This window comes from Pholcus phalangioides, unplaced genomic scaffold, assembly GCF_987345545.1.
Source record: "Pholcus phalangioides strain wild (caught in Gottingen) unplaced genomic scaffold, Ppha-v1.0 ptg000017l_1, whole genome shotgun sequence".
NCBI lineage: Eukaryota > Metazoa > Arthropoda > Arachnida > Araneae > Pholcidae > Pholcus > Pholcus phalangioides.
In genome coordinates this window covers 55,029,366-55,053,105 of record NW_028301610.1, presented here as the reverse complement: position 1 = coordinate 55,053,105, position 23,740 = coordinate 55,029,366, and the positions used below count along the sequence as shown (strand labels likewise).

General features: G+C 36.1%; 1 protein-coding gene across 1 annotated transcript in view; it reads left to right on the top strand.

Annotated features, from left to right (window-relative positions):
- Nucleotides 1–23,740, top strand: part of sdt (MAGUK p55 family member stardust) — a 150,341-nt gene that overhangs the window by 83,579 nt on the left and 43,022 nt on the right. Inside the window, exons 7-13 of the mRNA XM_089246404.1 lie at nucleotides 47–268; nucleotides 3,359–3,434; nucleotides 6,751–6,836; nucleotides 8,532–8,612; nucleotides 10,382–10,581; nucleotides 11,465–11,526; nucleotides 18,225–18,299. Coding sequence (XP_089102530.1) covers nucleotides 47–268; nucleotides 3,359–3,434; nucleotides 6,751–6,836; nucleotides 8,532–8,612; nucleotides 10,382–10,581; nucleotides 11,465–11,526; nucleotides 18,225–18,299 — 802 coding nt within the window. The remainder of the gene's footprint in view (nucleotides 1–46; nucleotides 269–3,358; nucleotides 3,435–6,750; nucleotides 6,837–8,531; nucleotides 8,613–10,381; nucleotides 10,582–11,464; nucleotides 11,527–18,224; nucleotides 18,300–23,740) is intronic.

The window sequence follows — 23,740 nt, the reverse complement described above, 5'->3', positions numbered from 1 at the left end:
TTTTATATAATTAATGTTCAACCTCATATTTCTTTTCTATTTACAGGTAATAAATATTTTACAAGAAGCACCATCACCAGATGCTGCTGAACTGATTGATATTCTTAATAGATATGAGGTAGAAGGTCTCCTTTATAGTCATGACAAAATTGCCAAAAGGCAATCAGTGCCAAAAGTCACATCTGATGAAGAGCTACTTGACAGAGTATCACATTATACAGAAGGGAGTGTCAAAATTGTGAAGATAGACAAAACAAATGAACCTTTGGTAAGAAATATTTATTTGAATAATGAAATAATTTCTGTGTTCTAAGAGTAACAATGTTCTGCAGTTGATGGTGATGAGTTTTTGTTTTTTTTCTTTATCCTCTTGTTGCATTTAAAATGTTTAAAATCCCATTCTAAATTTATTCATCTTCCCATTATACAGAGTAGATTTTAATACAGTAAAAACTGCCTGACCTGGACTGATCCATTATCCAGACACATATTTGTCAGGCTGTGTTTGTTTTCGACCTAGAACATTAAAGACTTTTCTTTTACCCGAAATCAGTTTTGATTGATTTTTTTCCATTCATTTCCACTCTTGTATCTATTTTTCCTTGTTTGAACAAAAAAAATAAGTAGAAAATATTTGGCATTCTGTAAAATAGATGTCAGTATATTTTTATAGGTTTTATATTTTTCTTTTAATTGAATGTTGAAAGGATTGGATTTTAATCTACTATAAATCCTGTCTTTGTTTTTAATAGACGTGAGAATTGAGCTAGAGACCCAGGGTTGTTTGGGGATGCTGAACCTTTAATTCTAACCTTATTTCTGCTTTCAATATATCCTCAAAATGTTTAAAAAAGATTTTATAAGCAGTGTTAGGATCATTGCATGATAATATATCAGAGACCCAAGGTGGATCAGATAGTAATAAATTTAATTTGCTATGATCATAACTAGTGTGGATTACTTTATGGTTGCCGATATTATTTTTAAAATTACCAAGATAAATAAAGATTGGATGATGATCTGTTATATCAGGGTTTTATAATGCCCACTGTAGATATTTGTTTCTTTGTTCTAATAAAAATATTGTTCAAAGCTGATGGTTTTCTATTGGCATTGGTTACATCAAAAACAAGCTAAACGTGAAAAATGTCTGAAAGTAAAAGTTATTAGCCTTCAAACGTTAAAAATGAAGGAGGAGCACCAAATTTACTCAAGTGCTCAGGGCCCTCAAGGATCTTAATCTGGCCCTGGAGTTCTTGGAAACTTATGTGTTGTAACTTGCCTTGACACACATGATTATTCTTCAATAAGTATGTTTCTAATCATTTTTTCCTCAATACAAAATTAAAACCTCAACACAATGAGCTTAAAAATAAGGATTTTTTCAGTGTAGTGGAAGGATTAAGGAGGGTTGGTTGAGAGAGGCTCTACTACACGTCTTTTTATGCATGCTTATTAAAATGTTTGTACTCTGCAATATTCTTAACAGCTAGATAAAATATAAATTTTTTTTTAAGTACATTAAAATCTGTCTTTAATGGAACCTGTGTTAAGCAGAAACCTGTCTTCAATGAAAAAACTCTTGGTTCCCATAATTTCAATGCCAAAATACACATTAAAAACCTGGATTAAACGGAACCTATCTAATGCAGAAATGGAAACGAAAATTGTACCATCTAAATGGAAAATTTCACAAACACTGACTTTTTCGCGACCAATTGTCCAAAGGATCACACAAAATGTTGACGTGCTCTATCAAAATTTTTATGCCATTCTTGCTTGGCAATCTGAGTTAGCAAAAACCGTTTCTGTACTTCCACGCTGTGGTTTTAAAAGCCATATGTAGTGGAGCTGTTGCTTTCTGAAACAGTAACAAAATTTTTTAGAAAAGCAAGCTTTTTTGTGGGAGAAATCAGTGTAAAGGTTGGATTGGTTGGTCCAAGAAACAGGAAATGTTAGACGTCGACCAGGGCAAGGTCGGCCACGCGCCACTACAGCAACTGATGACCAGTATGTACGGTTAACAGCCTGTCGAAACAGAACAGAGAATGCTACGCAGCTGCAAAGACGGTTGTTCTTGGCAACAGGACGAAGGGTGTCCAGCCAAGCAGTACGTAATCGGCTTCATGAGGGAGGGCTCTATGCACGTAGGCCAATGGTCTACAATCAGTTGACCCCACGCCACCGTGCGGCCCGAAGAAGATGGGCTGCTGAACATCGAGATTGGGAGCAACATGATTGGAGCCAAGTGCTGTTTACAGACGAGTCCCGATTCAGTCTGGAGTGTGACACCCGACGTGTTCTGGTATGGAGGAACAGGGGCACTCGAAATAACCCCGCATTCGTTCGTGAAAGGTCACAATACAGACGAGCTGGTTGGATGGTATGGGGTGGAATCAGCATAGGCGGACGTACGGACCTGCATATCATTCGGAATGACACTTTGACAGCCTGAAGGTATGCAGACAAGATACTACGACCTCATGTCATCCCTTACGCTGGAGCCATTGGAGATTCCTTTGTTTTCCAGGATGATAATGCTGGACCGCATAGAGCTCGTCTGGTGGAGAACATGCTTGAAGCTGAAACAATACAGCGTATGGAATGGCCAGTGTGCTCTCCTGACCTGAAGCCAATCGAGCATGTTTGGGACATGCTCGGACGACGCATTGCTGTGTGACCAAGGCCGCCTGTTACTGTCCGAGACTTGCAGATTGCACTTCTTGAGGAGTGGAACAGTATTCCCCAAAGTCTGATCGATAACCTCATCGCATCCATGGCAAACAGGTGTGCAGCAGTCTTAGCTGTTCGAGGAGACCACACGCCCTATTAAAACTCATGCATCATGTCTAAACAGTACTTTTTTTTATCGTTTACATGTAACCAAATTGTTGCCCTAAATCATCTTTTCTCCATATTTTTAAAGAATTAAAGCTTATTTCCAAATTTTTTTATGTCTTTTTTCTGTATTGCGCATTGATACGGGTGTATTATCCATTGTATGCCAATACGTGGCTGTCTCGCACGGTTTTCTTCACTTTTTTGCTTGCTCCCCTAATTGTTTTGAGCAGTGTATATATATATATATATATATATATATATACTTCAATTATTTACTTTATTTTCAATTAATTTATTTTTATTATTTTTAAATTACTTACAAGATAATTACATATAGTTTTGCACATTATGTCAATTGAACCTTTATTAAGCGGAAACCTGTGTTCAACGGAAAAACATCTTGATCCCTTGTGATTCAACTGTTGAAGACTGGTTTTACTGTATTTTTTTTTTAAATAAAATTATTTATATAAACTAGGGGTCAGATTTATATCAATTTGTATTTTTTTTTACTAAGGGTGCAACTGTGCGAAATGAAGGTGAGGCTGTGATCATTGGTAGAATTGTGAAAGGAGGAGCAGCAGAGAAAAGTGGTAATTTATGTTATTCATTAATTGATTATTGTGCAGAAATTTAAAAAATATATTTATTGTCATACAAGCTGGCTTTAATTTCAGGGTTCGCACATCCTTACAAACTCCTTAAAAACTCCTAACTTTTCATTTTCCTCTGGAAGGGCCCTTATAACTCCTTACTTTTTGCAGCCGCTCCTGAAAAAGTCCTTTTTTTTTCTCTGAAGGGATGATCTTTCTTAGAATAGGCATTCCCCCTGGTGATGAATAGCAGTGCCTAGAAAAATAAGAGGAAGCTTACCCAAAATATAAAGAGGAAGAAAAGAGAAAAAAAAAACGCTCTCTCCCTTTGTAATAGGAAATGTGAAAGCAGGGAATGGGATTGGAACATCCAATGGTTGTGCATACCTGCCAACCATTACGATTTTGTCGTATTTAGTAAATTAATATGATTATACACTTTTGTTTCTAAAAATACAAATTTTTACTGAATCGCTAGTTTTGACATGTTTTCCTGCCTATGTCGCAAACTGGTCAGTGTTGGAAATCGATGGTCTGTAGAACGACATCACTCCGCTGAACCAGTAGCTGAAAATTCCCCCATGCCCAGTGGTGAGGAAGTTTTTACTTATGCGGCGAAACGATGTCTCGAATCTCCTATGTTACACAGTATACTGAGTGCAGACCTCGCAGCAAGGGTGTAGCGGGGGGGGGGGGGGACTTGGGGGTCTGGTTCTCCCCCCCCCCGAAATGTGAGAAAATGACAGAAAAAAGTGGCCAAATACATTGTTCTGTCACTTTGGTCCCCCCTGAAATGAAAGTGGTCCCCCCCTCCCGAACGAAATTTCTGGCTACGCCCCTGCCTCGCAGCTTTCCTATTTTTTCTACTATTTTCCTACTTTCGCCGCAATCGCTTTTTTTTTTTTTACTGTAATTCTCTCCTACTATTCCTATTTTATCCCTCCTTCCCATTTGCTTACAGCCAATATCTCACTACGAAAATTCCGAGAAACCGCAAATTGTCACTGCTTTCCGCAGTTTTTTTAATGTGTTTTATGTGTTTTATTCACATTACAACTCGCTACTGAAAAAGAAGAAAGGAAAAAAAATTTCAGTTCCACTGCTGTGAGGGACGACTAACTGGATCATTTCGTGTCGGCAGAAATGAGTTACATAATGCGTTACGCATTTGCGTTTTCCAAGCGTGGCGCATTGGCTCAGGACGGCTATATAGTATATGACCCTGGCGTCATCTACTCTATCGGCTGCATGCTCCGTTTTAAAGGGAAGAGACACAACACGAAAATGAAGGGAAGATCGCTGAAGCGCGCGGCACACGACGCTTAACTCCTCCAGAAGCAGTCTGCCAATCACGGCCGACGTAAAGCGCTGTCGTGAGCCGTATTGCGCTCTGTAGGAAAACAGTCGTACTGCTTTTCATATTGATGAATAGACGCTGTGTCGCGCTGGGTGATTCACGTTGCGCTTGGCATAGAAAACCTGCTAGTAAAACCTGGCTTTTAAAAGTGACAGCCCGAGCCACGTCTGGTTTTGCAGGGGGGGGGGCGATCAGCCGCTATAGCTGAACCCACTTTTTTTAACCTTCAGAAAATAACTTTCGGGTATCTTTATGTTAGGTGTTATTCAAGTATTACGTCAGCATGGATGGGGGATTTTCGATTTGCTGACTTGATGACGTGGGGGGGGGGGGGGGTTGGATGATACTTTACGTCATCAACCACCCTTTATAAAAAAATATGAAATATTCTTAATGGCGACTTACTCGGTGCGCGAAAAACAAGTAAAACTTTTCACTAGTTTGTGGGCACCTGAACTAACATTCTCCCTATTGAGTCCCCTACAGAGCCATTCTAGTGATCTTCAAATACTTAGCGGATCCAAATGCTCTAGAGCTGTGCCGCGCGTCATATAAGTGATCCATGATTATGCCGCAGATCACTTAAGTAATCTGGGAATGTGCCGCGGATAACTTGAGTGATGTAGAACCGCACTGGTGGCAGGACCAATGCTCTAAAACTTTGTCACATGTCACTCAAGGGATCGCTTAATGGGCCACAGATCGCTTAAATGGTCTGGAATTGTGCCACGAGTCACTTAAGCGATCTGTAAATGTGTCACTTGGTTCATTGTTACAAAAATAGATTTAGGGACAGGCCACATCATAACGCCAGGGCCACATTTGGTCTGCACAGGCCGAATGTTTACCGCGGGTCAAGGGTTACCAAGGGCTTAGAGAGGTAGGGTCGCAATGAATTTCTTGAGCAATTTTGGGTTCTTAGCCTTCAAATAGCATTGAAATTAACAAAAAATGATTATAATAACATATAAAGATATTTTGTTTCGAAATTGTAACAAATATTTGTACAATTCTTTTAAAAAATATTTTTTTTCCCCAATTCAGATTCAGATTCCACCAATAAGCGTTAGGAGGAAGGGGCAGAGCGCTGACAGGGGGAGGGTGAGAGTTTTGCTGACTTTTTCTGACAAGAAGGGCGAGTCAAAAATTGCTGAAAATTTGCTGACGTAATACTTGAACAGCCCCTTATTTTAAAGCATACTTGTGCGCAACACATGGCCTAAATGTAGCCTGCCTCAAGTGGCGCCGGTACACTTACAGATGAATTAAGTGGCTCGTGGCAAATTCTTACTTCAATTGAGCGGCCCACGGCACATTCCCAGATTTTTTGAGTGAGTGATTTCTGGGGAGGGGGGGGGGATTTTTATGGGCATCTTTTTCTCAGCCACCTCGTTGGGCTTTTTCCTGTTGTGGCGTTGTATTTGTATCTCTCTCTGGCAGAAGTGACCACAGCTCAATTGAGCTGTGGTCACGCAAGATAAAAACAAAATTTATTGCAAACTCAGTACATCACTTCCGATTTCTTTAAATCATTTTAATACTATATACTACCGCAACTCTCTCTCTTCTTTCTTACTACACTTCTCAATACCTAATCTTGATCATCAGGCTCTGTTACTGTTCGAATTTGTGTTCTCTTTTCGCTTGTTACTCGCGCATACAGTCACTGCATATCTCTTCCTTTTCAGCTGAAATTCCTACCCATCATACCCTTTATTCTGAAAGTTGAAATCTTGGAAACATTGAAATAGAAATTAAAGAAAAAAGACATTTAAATGAAAATCAATTCACACGTGGGCTTCTTTTGTTTTTCTGTGGGCTTCTTTTATTGTCTAGTGGTGCAATTTTTTTTCGGAGGGGGCGTGGCCCCATCACACCTTAAAAACTCCTTACTTTTCATTTTGAAAATTTTGTATGAACCCTGAATTTATCTTTTATTTATTTTTATTTTTTTTGTAGGTTTGCTTCATGAAGGAGATGAAATACTCGAAGTAAATGGTGTTGAAATGAGGGGAAAATCTGTTAATGATGTTTGTGACATATTGGTTAGAAACTTTATATTATATATATGTGCATACCATTATATCGCCATTAACCATTCAACACTGTATAATCTACAGGCATATCCCCTGCAAAAGTGGGGCTGGCAGGACTCTAGCCTGGGATAAATCTTATTAACAGAAAAAGATTTCCTTGTGGGTGAAAGAATGAAAGTATGCAAACAACGTAGATATACACAAAATATGGTGGGAAGGACAGCTATACACTTTTCAGAATTATATGAAGTTTCTTCTTCAGTAGCATAGAAAACAAAATAGTCTCTTACAGTGGAACTTGCTCGCTTGTCAAATTTTAACTGCTTTGTTTCTCATAATCAATGTTTGAAACATTTCTAAGATTTTCATGGTACACATGATAGCTATCGGATATCATTTCTTTTATTCATCTTTTTTTGTAATAACAATGGCTTTTTAAACTTTTTCACAGCGCCTAAAAACTAAGGTAAAAAAAATTTAAATAATAAAATATATTTCAAAACCACTTTTTTTTAAAATGCCTAAAAAATTTATTAGAAAATCACTGGATACCAGAATTGTTATAAAGGATATAACCCTTTAATATTAAGATTGGCCAAAAAATGCTCAGTTAGAGAATATAGATATATTTTGTTCTCTTGTCTGAGAACAGAACATTAAACACAAGTCCACACAGTATATAAAAGCAGTGTTCTTCAATTACCTGGTCCATGGAACATTTCATCCTTTACATGTTGCCTATAAATGATTGGGAATTGTTGCAAAGTGAGCAAAATGCTTTAGAATGTCACATTTTTGTTGAAAGACTTGTTCAGCCATTCCAATAATTAAAAAAAAAAAACCAGAAATGTAATAGATGTTGATGCAGCACTTTGTATCACAGAAACAATGCACAAAATTTCCAACAGAGAAGTAACAGTCCTGGTCTAATTAGCCCTCGTGCAAAAAATGACCGTGGTGCGACAAAAATGATCAAATGATCAAAATGGAATTATCTCAGATTGGTTTGAGGAACATCATTCAGAGTTTCAATTGCTTCAATGGCCCTCTTATCACCTGATCTCAACCCAATTGAGCATTTGTGGGACGAGGGTGAAAGGTCTGTTAAAAGCTCTGCAACACCACCTTCTAATCTGAAGAAATTAAGAGCTGCTATTTTGTTAGCATGGGCTAATATTCGAACTCAACGGTTTCAGTGACTTGTACAGTCCTGCTTAGAAGAATATCTGCTGTCATTAAAGCCAGAGGAGATCCCACATGATATTAGTGGCGAGTAGCAGGGTGTTCCTAATTTTTTGGCCACTGGGTGTATGTGTTTACATCAAGTTATGTTCAAATACACTTATTGGCCATTAGAAAGATGATTAATGCTTTATTTTTTTTTATTTATTTCTTGTCTTACAGCAGGTATATGAATTATTTATTCTATATTCTGTCTATTTGTGAATTATTTCTCTCATTTCTGCTTGTTCCTGGAATCGTTCACATATTTTTTTGGTTTGTAGGTGCAAAAATCTTGAAGAGCACTGCTCTAAATGGGTCTACATTTAGACATGACCCTCTTCCAGATTTCGTTTTTAAATGTTAAAGTCGATTGATCAGGCTTACAATCTGATATCCTTTCAAACTTTTGCTGTTTTATATTTTTTAACAAAAACATTGCTTCTAAAAGAAACAATCATTTCATGAGAACTATTTTTTCAGGCAACAATGGCAGGTACTCTGACCTTCCTTATTGTGCCAGCTCGACATGAACATTGTAAAAATTTGTCAAGAGACATGGTGGTGAGTTGTATTTCATACATTATCAATCTTTTCGTATAAAAAATCTGTGTAGAAAAAAACCTACAGTTCTTTCATAGTAGATTTTGTGTTGGTAATAGTAATTAAATATTATGATTTTCTCAAGATCATTTTATTTCTCACTATGTTTTGAATTAATGTCAAATAAGCAGAAGATAATTTAGTTTTTATTTTATTTGTATAGTTTTATCCACATTTTAACATTGTCTTTCATTATGGCTATGAAAGGCTACTATTTTTATGGTCTAATTTTTTCCTATAGATTTAATGTTGATGTTCCCTTCATTTAAGGGTCACCTGTGCATTTGGGGTTTTCCATCAAATGTTACATTTTATGCGAGAGAAATGGGTTCATTTTCAGACACAGGAAAAGTAAATCCATGCTTTATGCCTATTTCATTACATATCTCATTTAGGTTACACTATTTCTTTGTATTTGTGAAATGTTGGCAAATTCAACTTTATAAAAGGTAACTGAAGTTAATAATTATTCCCCAATTACACGAATATGAGAAGACGCTCTTGAGCAATTGGCTCAAAATTTTAGGATAAACAAATTGCTAAGATATTTACTCAAATGAAATGAAGATTGACCATTGTGGTCATACAGTTGGGGAAGATTCGTTTTTTTATGGGCAATGTAAATGAACATTTCTTTGAAAACAAAAAAATTTTTAGTTTTGTTTCTTGAATTCCTTTTGTTCCTTTGTTATCATTTCTACTTTGAGTTGCTGCATGCATTTATATTTTAAATCCATAGTTATTATCTATATTTACAGTGCAATACAAATATACCACAAATACAGGACTTTACTAAAAAAATGTCTTTGTCAAATTTTTTTGCCGAAAATATGATCGATTGATGTCAAAATTTGCTAATTTTTGTGTATTAGTAACTCTAGCCTGAAGATGTGATGTCACTCTCCAATATTCATATGAAGGATCAACAGCTGGCTGATATGGAGATAAATTCAGGAAAGAAAATTTCATATATTCCTACATTCAGTGCATATAAGCTCTAAGGAAAGAAGTTGGTTGCTTCTGTAGTATAGTGGTCTAAACACACTTGAATGGTATGCAAGAGGATGACGGTTTGATTCCCCTCACAGAGACAGTTTAATTTTTTTTTTTCTGAACTCATTTTTGCATCTCAGCCAGCTGTTAAACCTTTGTAATAACTCTTGGCATTCAATATAAGTGGTTCAACAAGTTTCTGGTGATTTAAAACCTATTTCATGCAAAAAAATCTGAACATTGCAAATTTATTAGATGATTATTCAAAACAACAATCATATTCATTGTAACATAGTTTATAAATAATTATAAAAATTATCTTTATCCCTCATTTTAATAAAGATAGTGAATTATAAAATTAGCTTCTCATTTAAAAATGGGATGATTTTATAAAAAAGAAGTTGGGCAAAATTACAGGTATGTCCCATATACGGATCATACCAATAAGCAAGTTGGAGTGTCAAACATGTAATAAATCTAACTTTTTATTGTTAGATATCAATAGAACAACAGACAAACATTCCCTTAATGCAATAATTTTGGAATATATTTCAATACATGAGAATATTTAATTATATAATTATTACTATAAGTGTATGTTATTAACTGATTCAGCTGAAATATCAATTTCATGGTGTTTCTATGGTGTTGTAGTGAAACACTTGTGTTATATTACTCTTCACTGTTTTGCCTATTCTATTATGTATTCTCCATTATTTTCATTTATGAATTTTTAGATGCATGTTAAAGCTCATTTTGACTATGATCCAGATGATGACCTTTACATCCCCTGCAGAGAACTTGGAATCTCATTTCAGAAAGGTGATATCTTGCATGTGATAAATCAGGAAGACCCTAACTGGTGGCAAGCTTATAGAGATGGTGAAGAAGATCAAGCATTAGCAGGTCTAATTCCCAGCAAATCCTTTCAACAGCAGTAAGGAATAAAATATGTTTTCCTATTATGAACCAAATGTCATACAATTAAAAATAAGACAAACCTATATTTATAGAATAATAAAACTTACTGTAGCAAATAATGCATGGTTGACAGTGAAACATAATACAGACTTGACAATTGATGTAGATTGCCCATAGTTTCTACGGATGGCCACAATCAACTACAGAACAATGGGAGGTACTTTTAACACTACAGAAATAATTTTCTTTTTCAGATGTTTAAAAAAATAGGTCTTCTGAGTTCATTTGCAGTATTTTATGCAGAAACTAATTTTTAAAATTATGTTGATCTTTACCAACTAGCTGTGGCATAACAACAAATTTGTACACGTGTGCAACAGAACAGGAAAGTTTGAGAGAGATTTTTCAGTGAATTGGGAATGCCTCAGTAATCAAATTGACACACTGTTTGCTATTAAAAGTGTGGCACAGCATTTGGACCTAATTTAAATGCAATGACAAAAAAAACTCAATCCAGACTGACAACAGAACAAATAACAATAACAAGTATCTAATATTGAATATAGAAAAGATCTGAAAAATACAAGGAATTCATGAAAATTTGAAGTGAATTCATTTGTGTGAAAAGATCCCTGTTTATTTTTGTACTGGTCCCCACACAAAATATAGGTCATGGCCGATGATTTGCTGGCTATATTTGGGTGATATAATTTTTTTTTATATACTGACATATTTTACTCTGAATTAAAAATCCCCTGATTATTTTTAATTTTGTATTTTAGTATGTTTCTTACATTTTTTTTATATGCAGCTTTAATTGAGAGCAGTGCCTCGACACAAATTTAATGTTCATACAATATAAAGGCCTAACTTTTTTTCCATATTTGTCTATTTTACAGAAGGGAGTCCATGAAACAAGCCATAGTTGGGGAAGTTAATAGTAGAGAGAAGTCTAGAAAAGGTAAATGAAGTTGCAATAGTGAGATTGGTAATAATTATGACATGAGTTAGTTATATCAAGTAAATATTTGCATGATTCTTATGGTTAGAAAAAGAGTTATAGAATGATCGAACTTTTCCTTTTGCACATAATATTCAACTCTTATGGAATTAAAAGTATTTAATTCGAAACTTCTTTGTTCTCAACTCAAAGTATTATATTTCATATCAGTATTATATGGTGTAACTAGCAGGGCTAGATTAATCAATAATGTGATATGTCCAAGGCATGCAAAAATTTTGACTGAAATTTATTTTTTTATCCACATGCTCAATGAAAACATAATAAATAATGATATAGGCACATGTAATTTTTTGGAGATTTGTCTAGCCCTGGTACCTAGATGTAGCTAGAATGCAGCATTGTATGTGCACATTTTATATAGTTAAACTTTATGTGTGGAAAATATATTCATTGCCAACAATTCACTGACAACAATTCACAGCCATGCAATTTACTAACAGGACACAATTCACCCCCATCAACAATGTGGCAGTGAGTGAGTGGATAATTCTGTGATCAGTGAGCAAGTAAGTGATTGATCAAGTAAGTCAGGGAGTTGGTGACTGAGTGAGTGAAAAGTAGTTATTGAATGAGCAAGTGAGTGAACAAATGAGTGAGCAAGCGAGTGAGCAGGTGAATAAGTAAGGGATTTAGTGAATGAGCAGGTGAGTGGGTTAGTGATCCTAGTACTTGGATGAATGAGAAAGGGAGTGGTTAATGAGTGGAGTGACAGATTTAGTGAATGAGCAGATTATATTAAGCATGTGAGCAGTGAATGACCCCTGGCACACATGCCACTTACACAAAGGCTTTCTTTAGAAATTCTATTCATCTCTTGAACCGCAAAAATTATCTAACAACTTTTTCCTTGTCAATAAGCCTTGTAGGCTATCAAACCTACATTTGATATGGTGTGCCTACTTAATAATTAGGCGTTAACATTATTTTCAGTGGGCTCAAGTGAGCTCTCCAAGTTTCGACACTTATGTCCAGCATCTAATGCACATAAGATAAACTTCTATTGATACCATTTATATTACAATTACGGAATTAGGATCCAAACATGTGTGATAATTTTTTCTGTCCAAAAAGTGATAAAGGTGCATGAGGTTGTAACAGCAAATGAGAGAGCTTTTGCATTTTAGAATGTAGCATGAGAGAAAAAGGGTGGTTGGTAACACAGGTAGTTATATGTTTTAAGGGCGCCCGGAAAATAGTGCCCACTGCCGTTGATGCCACCATCTGTTTTTCAAATTAGAATACAATGCTGCAAGAGAAGTATGAATTTTCATAATTTTATAATAATTGATTGCTGATGGCAGCTACTGAACATAAGCAATGATTTTCAATGTTGAAAAATGATTGTTAGGCTCACCCCAGATTTTTTGGAAATGAGTTGTTACCAGCTCAATGTTGAATACCTTATCGAATACCTTACCCCAGTATACCTTCTTGGCATTCCTTAGCCTAGACTCGCATCCCAGTCTGGCAACAGATTTGTCTTGCCATTGGGATAATGAATCTACATACATATATCACTAAGGTGAGGAAGCTGAAAGTTTTAGAGCAACTGCTTTATCTTTCAACTTGGTACATGTGAAATTAAAGTGGACTGCAAACCTGGTCCATAACTAGAGTAACACTCACTCATTTGGTCACTTGCTGGTTCACTCACTCATTTGATAACTCAATCGCTTACTCACACTCAGTCACTCACCCACACACTGGATCATTTATATACCCACTCACGTGGTCATTCATAGTCACTTGTATGGTTAATTACTCACTCAGTCAATTGCTCACTAGCTTATTTGCTAGCTTGTCAAATTCATTCAGTCACTTACTTGCTCTATCACTTACTCACTGACAACAAACTGTTGTCTGTGAATTTTCCCAGTGGTGATTTTTTCATTGGTTAATTGTTTGTTACGAATTTTACTATCTGTGAATTGTATGGCAGTGCATTGTTATCATAGAATTTTCTGTAAATTGTTAAACTTACCTAAGACAGACCTTTTATGAAATGGGAATCTGTCATAAATGAAATTAAAAAATAGTCATGTAAGTGAATGATTAGTTCATTTCAATTACAGGAAACCTGTTTAAGATAGATGCAGAAGATTGTACATGTTAAACATGTGTAAACTTGATGCAGAAACAAGGCACACATATTTAGTTAATTTTCAGAGAAAAAGGTCTGTTAAAACAGAAGTTTTGGGCAAGTGCGAGTGGTTTGTCCATTGGATGGGAGGAATTTGAGTCACATTTATCACCTTTTTTAAGAGAAAATATTCCCATCTCTTAAAATAATCCACTTTTTTTGGGATTCTTATCTATTCATGCTGGTTTGGGAGTGGAGGAAAAAATCCCATTGAAAATCTTGATCATCAATCATATCTCCCCAACTTGATAAGATAATATATTCAATGAATTGAGTCTTTCTTCATAGCTCAAGCCCCTCATATCAAATAGTGTAATAGTGGCTCTCTTCTAAATCCTCTCAACCAACTTTATATCCTTCTGAAGATATGGTCTCCAAAACTGTAGGCATACTCTAGGCAAGAATGTAGTTATCTAAAAAACTGTTGTAAAGTATCTTTATACAAGATTTATTATTATAAATGAAACATATTAACCAGTCATCTGGCCAATTAATATCTCTACTGCTACCTGCAGTGCCCCTTTTTATGAAGATGCAACACTTTTTCCTTTTTTGGAAAAGTTTGAAACTATTAAAATATATTTTTCATTTAATTTTTCATAAAACATTAAAACTGGTGTTTTTTGCTATATATTTAAAACAATAACAATAAAAGTTAATTAGTGAAACGAATTAGTTTTCTAAATAAAAATGTTAAATTCTTAACTAAATGTGAGTGATGACAGCATAGGTTGGTCAAGTTCAAAATGAATTCAAGAAAATATTTCTCACAGTTATTCATGTTAAAAATGATGCATTGAAACTTATAAAATGACATGTAAATCTTATATTTTTCCTTGTGTGTTACTACTTATAAGATAGAATATATTTTTAAAATGCAGCCTTGCAAAGCATGACAAAAATAATAGTAACAACTCCAGACCTTGAAATATAATTAATTTTTCAACTTCACTTAGTGGGAAGATAATAAAGTAAAAGGATGCCTTGTGTAGGTGGCAGCAGCTGTATGACAAATTATTCCTTTATATCCATGTGATAAGGACTGGAAAATCCACGTGATGGTATATGCTGTCGCAAGCACCACTATTACTCATAGCCGTGGCAACAAATGCAGTCGTAGCCAGATGATTGGTGAACACTGTGAAGTGTTCTATTACCTAAGGGTTATATCATTATATTAAGCCATCATCATTATGGAGAGTATCTTGTACAGGAGTTTCACTGTATCTTAAAAAAGGCTAAAATATTAGAGAACTAATGTTTGTGATTGTGAAGTTCAATTCACACACTCACAATTTGATGAAAAATAATTATAATTATTTTTGTGCATACATTACGATATGTGTTTATAGATGCATTCATAGGTCTTTTACACATTGTTGACCAAGTTTTTGCTTTTGTAATCTCTTGCATATAATTCACACATGCAAATTTCGCTACCTTAAAAAAATGCCATCCTATAATTCGCACGGGCAAATTTCATTGACCAGTAATGAAATTTTAAAGAATGCAAAAAGTTGCAGGTCGCGTATTTTTAGAAAAAAATGTTGGTTTCTCTACTTGCATCCAAATGTCATCTGCTGTCTTTAAAAAGTTACTTTTTTAAATATTTACTTTATATATAGATATATACAGGGTGATTATAAAAAAACTATCCCGACATATGGGCCTCTATCTATCATACCATTCACAGAAACTGAATGAAATTTTGGCATAAGGTATTTTGATGTATGCGCTCAAGAATGATATGGAAAACAACAGTGTCACTAACAGTTACGGTTACAGTGAGAAAATTTCGAAAATATCAAATGGCAACAAGTTTTTTGTATTGGAATGCGATCTCCATTGTGAAAAACCCTAAATAGCATTCGAACGGCAACTGTAGCATGAAAATCACCGGCGGTAGATAGGCTAAAAGTGAGGACAACCAATAAGGACAGAGAAGCAGCATAAAATAAAGCATTTTATTGTGTTTCACAAATTTTCCACATGACCTTGTGGAGGACTAATCAGGCTGGGATCTCAGCCGAAGAAACGGTGTGACGAATGAAACGAACATTAATGGTCTGGTGCACGGCAAAGTCCTTTTTACTTTTTCCTTGCCTAGCTCCGGGGATTTTCGTGCTACAGGTGCCATTCCAATGCTATTTAGTGTTTTTCAGTGTGGAGATCGCATTCCAATACAAAAAAACTTGGTGTTGCCATTTGATATTTTCGAAATTTTCTCAGTGTAACCGTAACTGTTAGAGTGACACTGTTGTTTTCCATATCATTCTTGAGCGCATACCTCAAAATACCTTATGCCAAAATTTCATTCAGTTTCTGTGAATGGTATGATAGTTAGGGGCCCATATGTCGGGATAGTTTTTTTATAATCACCCCGTATATATGTATGTGTGCATATATATATTGTTAAAGTTCCATTTTTTTTTTATACACTGCTGGCCACCGTAAATGCAACACCCTGAAGGAAGCATGCAAATGATATGAAATTTACAACATGCATTAACGGAGGTGAGATATGCAAATGATTAGAATTTCAGCGCAGACGCACATCACGCGCGCCTGTGGTGCCACTTCAAAGCGCTATTTAAGGCTTGGAGATTTCGACGATTTGAAGTACGGTAATTGTGTTTTTCTTGTGGTTTTTTCAAAAAAACGATCAATTATGCCTCGTAGAAAACAGCGATCATCTTTTGATCAATTATCCGAGTTCGACAGAGGAAGGATAGTGGCCTACCGAGATTGTGGATTTTCTTTCAGGGAAATCGGTAGTCGTGTTGGACGAAACCAAACAACTGTAATGCGGATATGTGATCATTGGATGCAGGAGGGTACGACGGACCGACGTGTTCGATCGCATCCACCTCAGTGCACCACTTCACGTGATGACAGGCGTATTGTGCGTATGGCAGTGACGGATCGCTCAGCCACATCATGAACCATAGCACAGCGCATTCAGTCTGTACCGCATCATCCAGTGTCTGCGCGTACCATTCGACGCCGTTTACAGCAGAGTGGTCTGTCCGCAAGACGTCCATTGCTTCGTCTACCCTTGACGCAGAACCACAGACGTCTCCGCCGCCAATGGTGCGATGAAAGAAGGATGTGGACGGCACAATGGAACGAAATTGTCTTTACTGACGAGTCACGCTTCTGTCTGCAACACCACGATGGTCGGATTCGAGTCTGGAGACACCGTGGAGAGGGGATGCTGAACAGCTGCGTTATGCACCGCCACACTGGTCCTGCAACGGGGATTATGGTATGGGGCGGTATTGGATATCACTCTCGCACTCCTCTAGTACGCATTGCCGGTACTTTAAAAAGCCAGCGCTACATCTCCGAGGTGTTGGAGCCAGTTGTCCTTCCTTACCTTCAGGGCTTGCCCACAGCCATATTTCAACAGGATAATGCGCGACCACACGGGGCACGCATTGTCCGAAGGTTCTTCGTCAATTGCCAGATTGAATTGCTTCCCTGGCCAGCTCGCTCTCCGGATCTTTCGCCGATGGAAAACATGTGGTCCATGGTTGCTCAACGATTGACCCAGATTACATCCCCAGCTGCCACACCAGATCAACTTTGGCAACGCGTGGAAGCTGTTTGGTCTGCTGTACCCCAAGAACACATCCAAAGTCTCTTTGAATCAATGCCGAGGCGTGTGGCAGCGGTGATCTCCAACAATGGCGGCTACTCTGGCTACTGATTTTGGCAGGAACCACACTTCACAGAAGTCTATAAATTTAATCATTTGATGCTTGGTCAACATGTTATCTACAAAATAAATATTGTTGCGATATCTCTTGTCTTTCTTGGTGTTGCAATTTTTGGTGGCCAGCAGTGTATATGAAAAACTGAAAACAAATTAATTATGTGAACTGGAAAGAGAAACCAAAATATATGAACATTGAAAATTTCAATTTTTTTTTAAATTTTCAATGTAGTTATTTTGCCAGTACTATGGGGAAAACTTCTAAAACTTGTTTATATGACACAACAGTTTTTCTTTTATTTGCTGAGCAAAAGATTAAGGGAAAAGGGGGGTATGAACCCCACAAACCACAAAAAAAATTGTACTAGGGGGAGAAAAAGTTGTCAAGCAGGTTCCTGCTCACTGTACGAATCTACATTACACCCCAATCTTACCCATGTAAATGGCTTTGGACTCCTCTTGAACAGATTACAATAAAACCATGTGTCCAACTCAGACAGGTTTTACAGGTCTACCAAGCACATTCTCTTGTATAAAACCCCTTGAAAAGCTTGAAGTTCTGAAAGTTCATTTTTTTGCATGCTCATTTCAATTAAGTTTTTTAAAGTTAATCTTTTTATTGAAAATTAGTTTTTAATAAGATTGAATATTGAAGGACCGGACACACCCCGCTTCCTATCTCAGAGATATCAAAGCATTCCTGGAGGATGGGTGTATCTACACTTTTTAATACCAAAAATTTGATCAGAAAGTAAAGTAATAAATTCATTTTTTCATCAGGAAAATTTCTATGTGCCAAAAAACATCATAAAAAGAAGAAGAAGAAAGTTATGTACAGTGCCACTGTAAATGATGGTGAGAACTTTATTCTGTAAATGACTGATTATATTGTATGTATGCATTACATACCACCTTGTGTGGAATTTCTCTGTGGTACCACCTTGTGTGGAAATACAGTTTGACCTCTAAATAAATTCTTGATAAGAGAATGAACCAATTAAATAGGTAATTTTTTGTAGTCTGTTTAGTTTCTGTATATTAGAGAAACTATAGAACTTAAATGCATGGATGCCATTTTAGTTAATAAAAACTGTTTAATTAAATCATGAGCTCATCTTAAATGCTTATTCATTGTCCAAGGTCTTCAAACAATATGTAAATCAGGGGTGGCCAACACGTGCCACGCCATGGTACCAAGAGTGGCACACAAACGCTTTTTAAAAATTGAATTTAAAAGAAATTCTGTTCCATTTTTCATAGAAATTCTCTCCAACTTTCAATCCTTTTGTATGAATGATGGTCTTGTAGGTTGGCAAACCTGTATTTATTAGGCACTTTTAATGGAGCTTCATTATCGCTCAAGTAGTTGTTTTCATAATTGGTGCTGATTTTTTTTTACATTTCAAACTTTTGGTTGCTTTCAAAAAGAAATATTTGGCGGGGGGGGGGGGGTCGACTTTATCACCAACCACAGCAGCTCCAGCATGTCACAAGCTTGTTCCTAGTCTACTGTTCGAGTTAATAATTACTCCTCTTTCTACCATACAATTTCGAAGGAGTTTTTAGAGCTAACTGATCTATCTACAACTTTTTGCGCGGTCAAACACAGCACTGCTCATTATATTCAGATCACTGGCCCAGAAGGTTGAATCCACAGGTGCTTGATACAGTTAAAAAATAATTTGAATACATGGTGGAGCAGAGCATCTGCAGGCCTTCCAAAAGCTCTTGGGCCTCCCTATTACACGTTTTGCCAAAAGCTAATGGTGCAATTAGTCTTGTCTGAGATTATCAATGACTGGATGCGCAAGCAGTTTCTGACCATTATCCAATACTTCATCTCCAGGACTTTTCATATGCTCTCCATGTATGAACATCTTTTCAAAATTGGACATCTTACAAGCAGTTCCACACTATTCCATCCAATAAACATTCCAAAAACCGCTATTACTCCTTTCGAACTGTTCAAGTTTCCTTTCCTTAATTTTGGCCTGCAATGCTTCCCAGTCCTTTGAACATTTCATCAATGAAATTCTTCGTGATGTTCCGAACTCTTTAGTTTACTTAGACATACTTGTTTTTTCAGCTGATGAAGATTCGCATGTATCCTATCTCTGACAAAATTTTAGACAGCTAGACCAATATGATACAAGCTCAATATATCCAAGTGCGAGTTCAGGGTGTCGGAACTCTTGTTCCTTGGCCATAAGCTTTCTGCAGTCAGCATTGGACCTCTGCCTAGAAAAGTACAAGTTATCCTAGACTACCCATTGCCAAAGGCCATCAATGATCTGAGACATATTCTAGGACTTTTAAATTTTTATCAAAGGTGCTTTCCACATGCTGCTCACAAGCAAGCCAGATTAACTGCCTTTCTAAAAGAAGTAAATAAAAATGAAAAAAGATACACCTTGGACTGAGGATGATCGACAGGCGTTTGCAGAAACCAAGCAGCACGCCGTTGACACAAGCAACATTACTGGTGCACCCGAACCCAAACGCTTAGATTACGGTTTCCAAATTCTAAACATTTTGAAGCCATCAAGAACAGGAAATCATATTTTCAGAGAATTCTCGAAGTCACATATTTACTGTGAACCCCCATTTACACGCCTCCCACCATTTATATGATGTCATTTTCGTTCTCGATCACTCTTTATATTTTTTAAAGTTAAAATATTTCATTTATGCGCCATATAACTTCAATTACATGATGTTTTCAGGACATGAATCCCAGATTTTATATAATTCATTGATTAATATTATATTATCATTATATTTATATTGTTATAATATCAATGATCCATGCAGTTAAACGTAGAAGGTATACAAATCTTTGCGCTAAAGGGTGAATTGGCACTCATGCTTATGTACTCAACTCTGCTGGTGGCTGCCCTGGTACCAGGTCCTAAATTTCATTGCAGTTTGGCCACCCGAAAAACTTATACGATTTCCTGTTTTTCCTGTTGCAGATTAAATTTACGCAGCATGTGTGAAATTTTATTTTCTCTAATTTTCCCACAGTTAGCAAAGGAAAGAAAAAAGAATGTTTTACCTTTTGTATAGTTTGAATTACAACTTGTATATGCAGCACTAAGATGGCTTCATTTCAATTATGCTGATCACATGCTTACACATCACTCTTAATCACTATTGATAAATATAATAATTCATACCCACTAATGCAACATACCTTTGCCTTTCCCGGTCCAATTATTTATTTTATCCAGTATTAATTCATTGATCAGATGACAACAATGAAACAAGCCAATCAGCATTAGTTAAAACAAATAAAGACTTATTCAGTTAAATATTAAAATTTGTAATTTAGTATAACATAGAAATAAATTACCTTTTGGGTTTGATAATACAATTGAATAATCGACATTGGATATACCCAAAATTCCAAAACGAACACAGCTATATATGGTTAGCTACAGATTGCATAGTTCTTGTCCAGGACCTACTGTCGATAGTATTCCAGTCATCAACTGTGTTGGAGAGAATTAGATGGAGATCAAAAAGTTCCTGTTCAATGTCTGAGATTTTTGTGCAACAGTCTTGTATGAGAGCTCTTAAAATAGTGCATTTGGAGTTACGTCATGCTTTAACGATCCTTGGCAAGTCTGTTAAATTACATTGTAAGGCAATAAAACTCGGAAACAACTTCTTGCGTTTACAGTCAAGGAGAAAATGAAGGTGTTCAAGAAACCTGTGTTTTTTAAGATGGAGATTGCAAAATCTGTTAATTAGGGACATAATTCAGTCGCAAAAATACAAACGAGGAGAAAAATATTTGTGTGCACCACGTGCTAGCAACAGGCAAACAAAGATGGCGGTGCAAAGGAAAAATGGTAGACAGAATGACGAGAATTCAGGTGAACTAACAGAATTTTAGCCGTGTTCGTTTTGGAATTTTGGGTATATCCAACATCGATTACTCAATTGTATTAGTATAACATATTTTCACACTCGGTTATCACACTAAGTTAATTTTTCTTTTCTCTCAACATATTATTTCACTGAAACGATAATTAAAACACTCACCACTTGTCGAGACAACCAGAGATACACCCTTTCAGTCACATCGTTCGTATCACTAGATCTGTGTCAGTGGGGCCACGGTCATTTTAAAAAAATCCTCAATCTTTATTTAGTCAGTCAATTAGCCTTTTACGTGCTGAACGTTCGGAGAAATGCCTGAACCAGGATGGCATTGATTCACACTGTGAGGTATCCAGTCAAGCTACTGGTCAACCACAGCTTTGAGGACAAGATCAGGCTGATACCGAGACAGGTCTGGAGGTAGCTGGACAAGCTACTAGTCAATCCACAGAGAAGACGACAGAACCAATATGACGTTGAACCACATGAGGTGTTACCCGGGCAGGCCAATCACTAAGATTAACTCATGGCACTGAACTCAGCATCTAATTTACATATTATCAAGGAGGGAAAATGATATTGCACAAAATAATGTATCACAGAATCTGGCAACAGCACAAAGAAAATATTGTGGCCGATCTGCGACACACAATCTCGCGGATCGATCTCAAACAAATTAAAGGTAAGACAAAATAAATATAACATAAAATGACTCGAATAAGGACCATTTTCGCTGTGGCCTAATGGTAATGTTACACTAACAGAATAAGTACTCGAAAATTCTGCTTTTCAAACTGCCTCTAAACCAGTAGTTCCCAACCGGAGTTACAGGAGAACATTTTTGGGGGTGCGAGACGGGGGGAAAAATTACAACATGTTGAGACTGATTATTCAGAAAAACTAAAATGATGATAAAAATTGAATATATCAATTCCTAAAAAATATGAATCTCACCAATATTTTGATGCCTCATTTTCTGACTTCTGTTCACAGAAATGTGTCATATGAATTTTTGCATTGAAAAAATTTTCTTTTTCGATTAAGTGATCATACTTGTTTTTCATTTTAGTTGAGAAAAAATACCATTATTTACTTAAACTATTTCGGGATTTGTTTACATTGGTACGTCATGTTATTAGCATGTTGTGCTTAGATTTGATATTGTTGTGAACACACGACTCAGGAAAAACATAAAAAAATTCAGTCAAGTGTCAAAGAAACATTAATTTATAGTTTTTGCGACTGGAGTAACAAGTGAAAAATTATTCAATGAATCTTTTTCCAAATGTTAAAAAATAGTAACTTTTTTAGTTTCGTTTTTGAATTAATTAAAAAAAAGCCAAAATTAACCATTGCCAAAAAAAGACATTAAACAATATGTAAAAGAATTCATAGAAAATAATTATCAGATATTTAATATAATCAATCACAGAAAAAAAAAACCTGAATTTTCTTACATATAAAAAACATTATCTAAGGGGGTGCACAAAGGTGCCTTGTTCTGGGAGTGCAGGAAGGAAAGAAGGTTGGGACCCCCTGGTCTAAACGTTTTGGATCTTTAACTATATAAAGTGATTTTACCCCCACTTGTGTATATCATGGGTTTTTTTTGTCTTTTTCTGTATTTAAATTATCATTATTATTATCATTCAGATTGGAATGCCAGTCATGGTCAGTAGTCATCCCACTTGAAAGTAAAAAAAAGTAATAACTGCCTCCACCCGTAAAGCCATAAAACTTCCTCTCTCAATCACTTGCAGGTGGTTAGACAAAAAAAATAAGTTTTTAAGTATACAGTTTGAAGAGAGGAAAGTATTGGAGGGTATTATGCAATTATTCTCCATGGAAAAAAGGCCCTTAAGTAAAGCCATAAAGTAAGGGGTGCTGATGAGTGAAGAAAATATATTTGGTATTATGTATGTTTGATTTGGAATAGCAGAGAGCTTCAGTCTTTTCAGAAATGGACAGAACCCACACATAGAATAATTGGAATAGCTATTGAAGCACTGTGATACATTTAGAAACCACAACAGCTCTGGAATCGTATAACACCATGTCCTTTTTTCAAATATTATCACCTTTGTCATCTCTTGTGTTTCCACTTCCCCAAAACAGTATTAGGATTTCATATTAGGCACTGGGTTGCTAGTACAGTTTTCACAAACTGGAAGCTCCCCCTCCATGTTTTTTTTCAATCTATTCTCCCCCCCCCCCCCCACCTCTTTCCCAAGCAATGTTATGCTATAGGTGTAGAAGATTAAATAAGTTTTCAACAAGTATTCTCATTGATTTTTTTTAATCTGTCATATTTCATTTTCAGTATTATTGTCACATCTGTAATTTCCCAATTTCCTAGGAATTTTTCTCTGGGTTTGGGGAACAGGAAATTGCAAAACATTCCCAAAAACGGG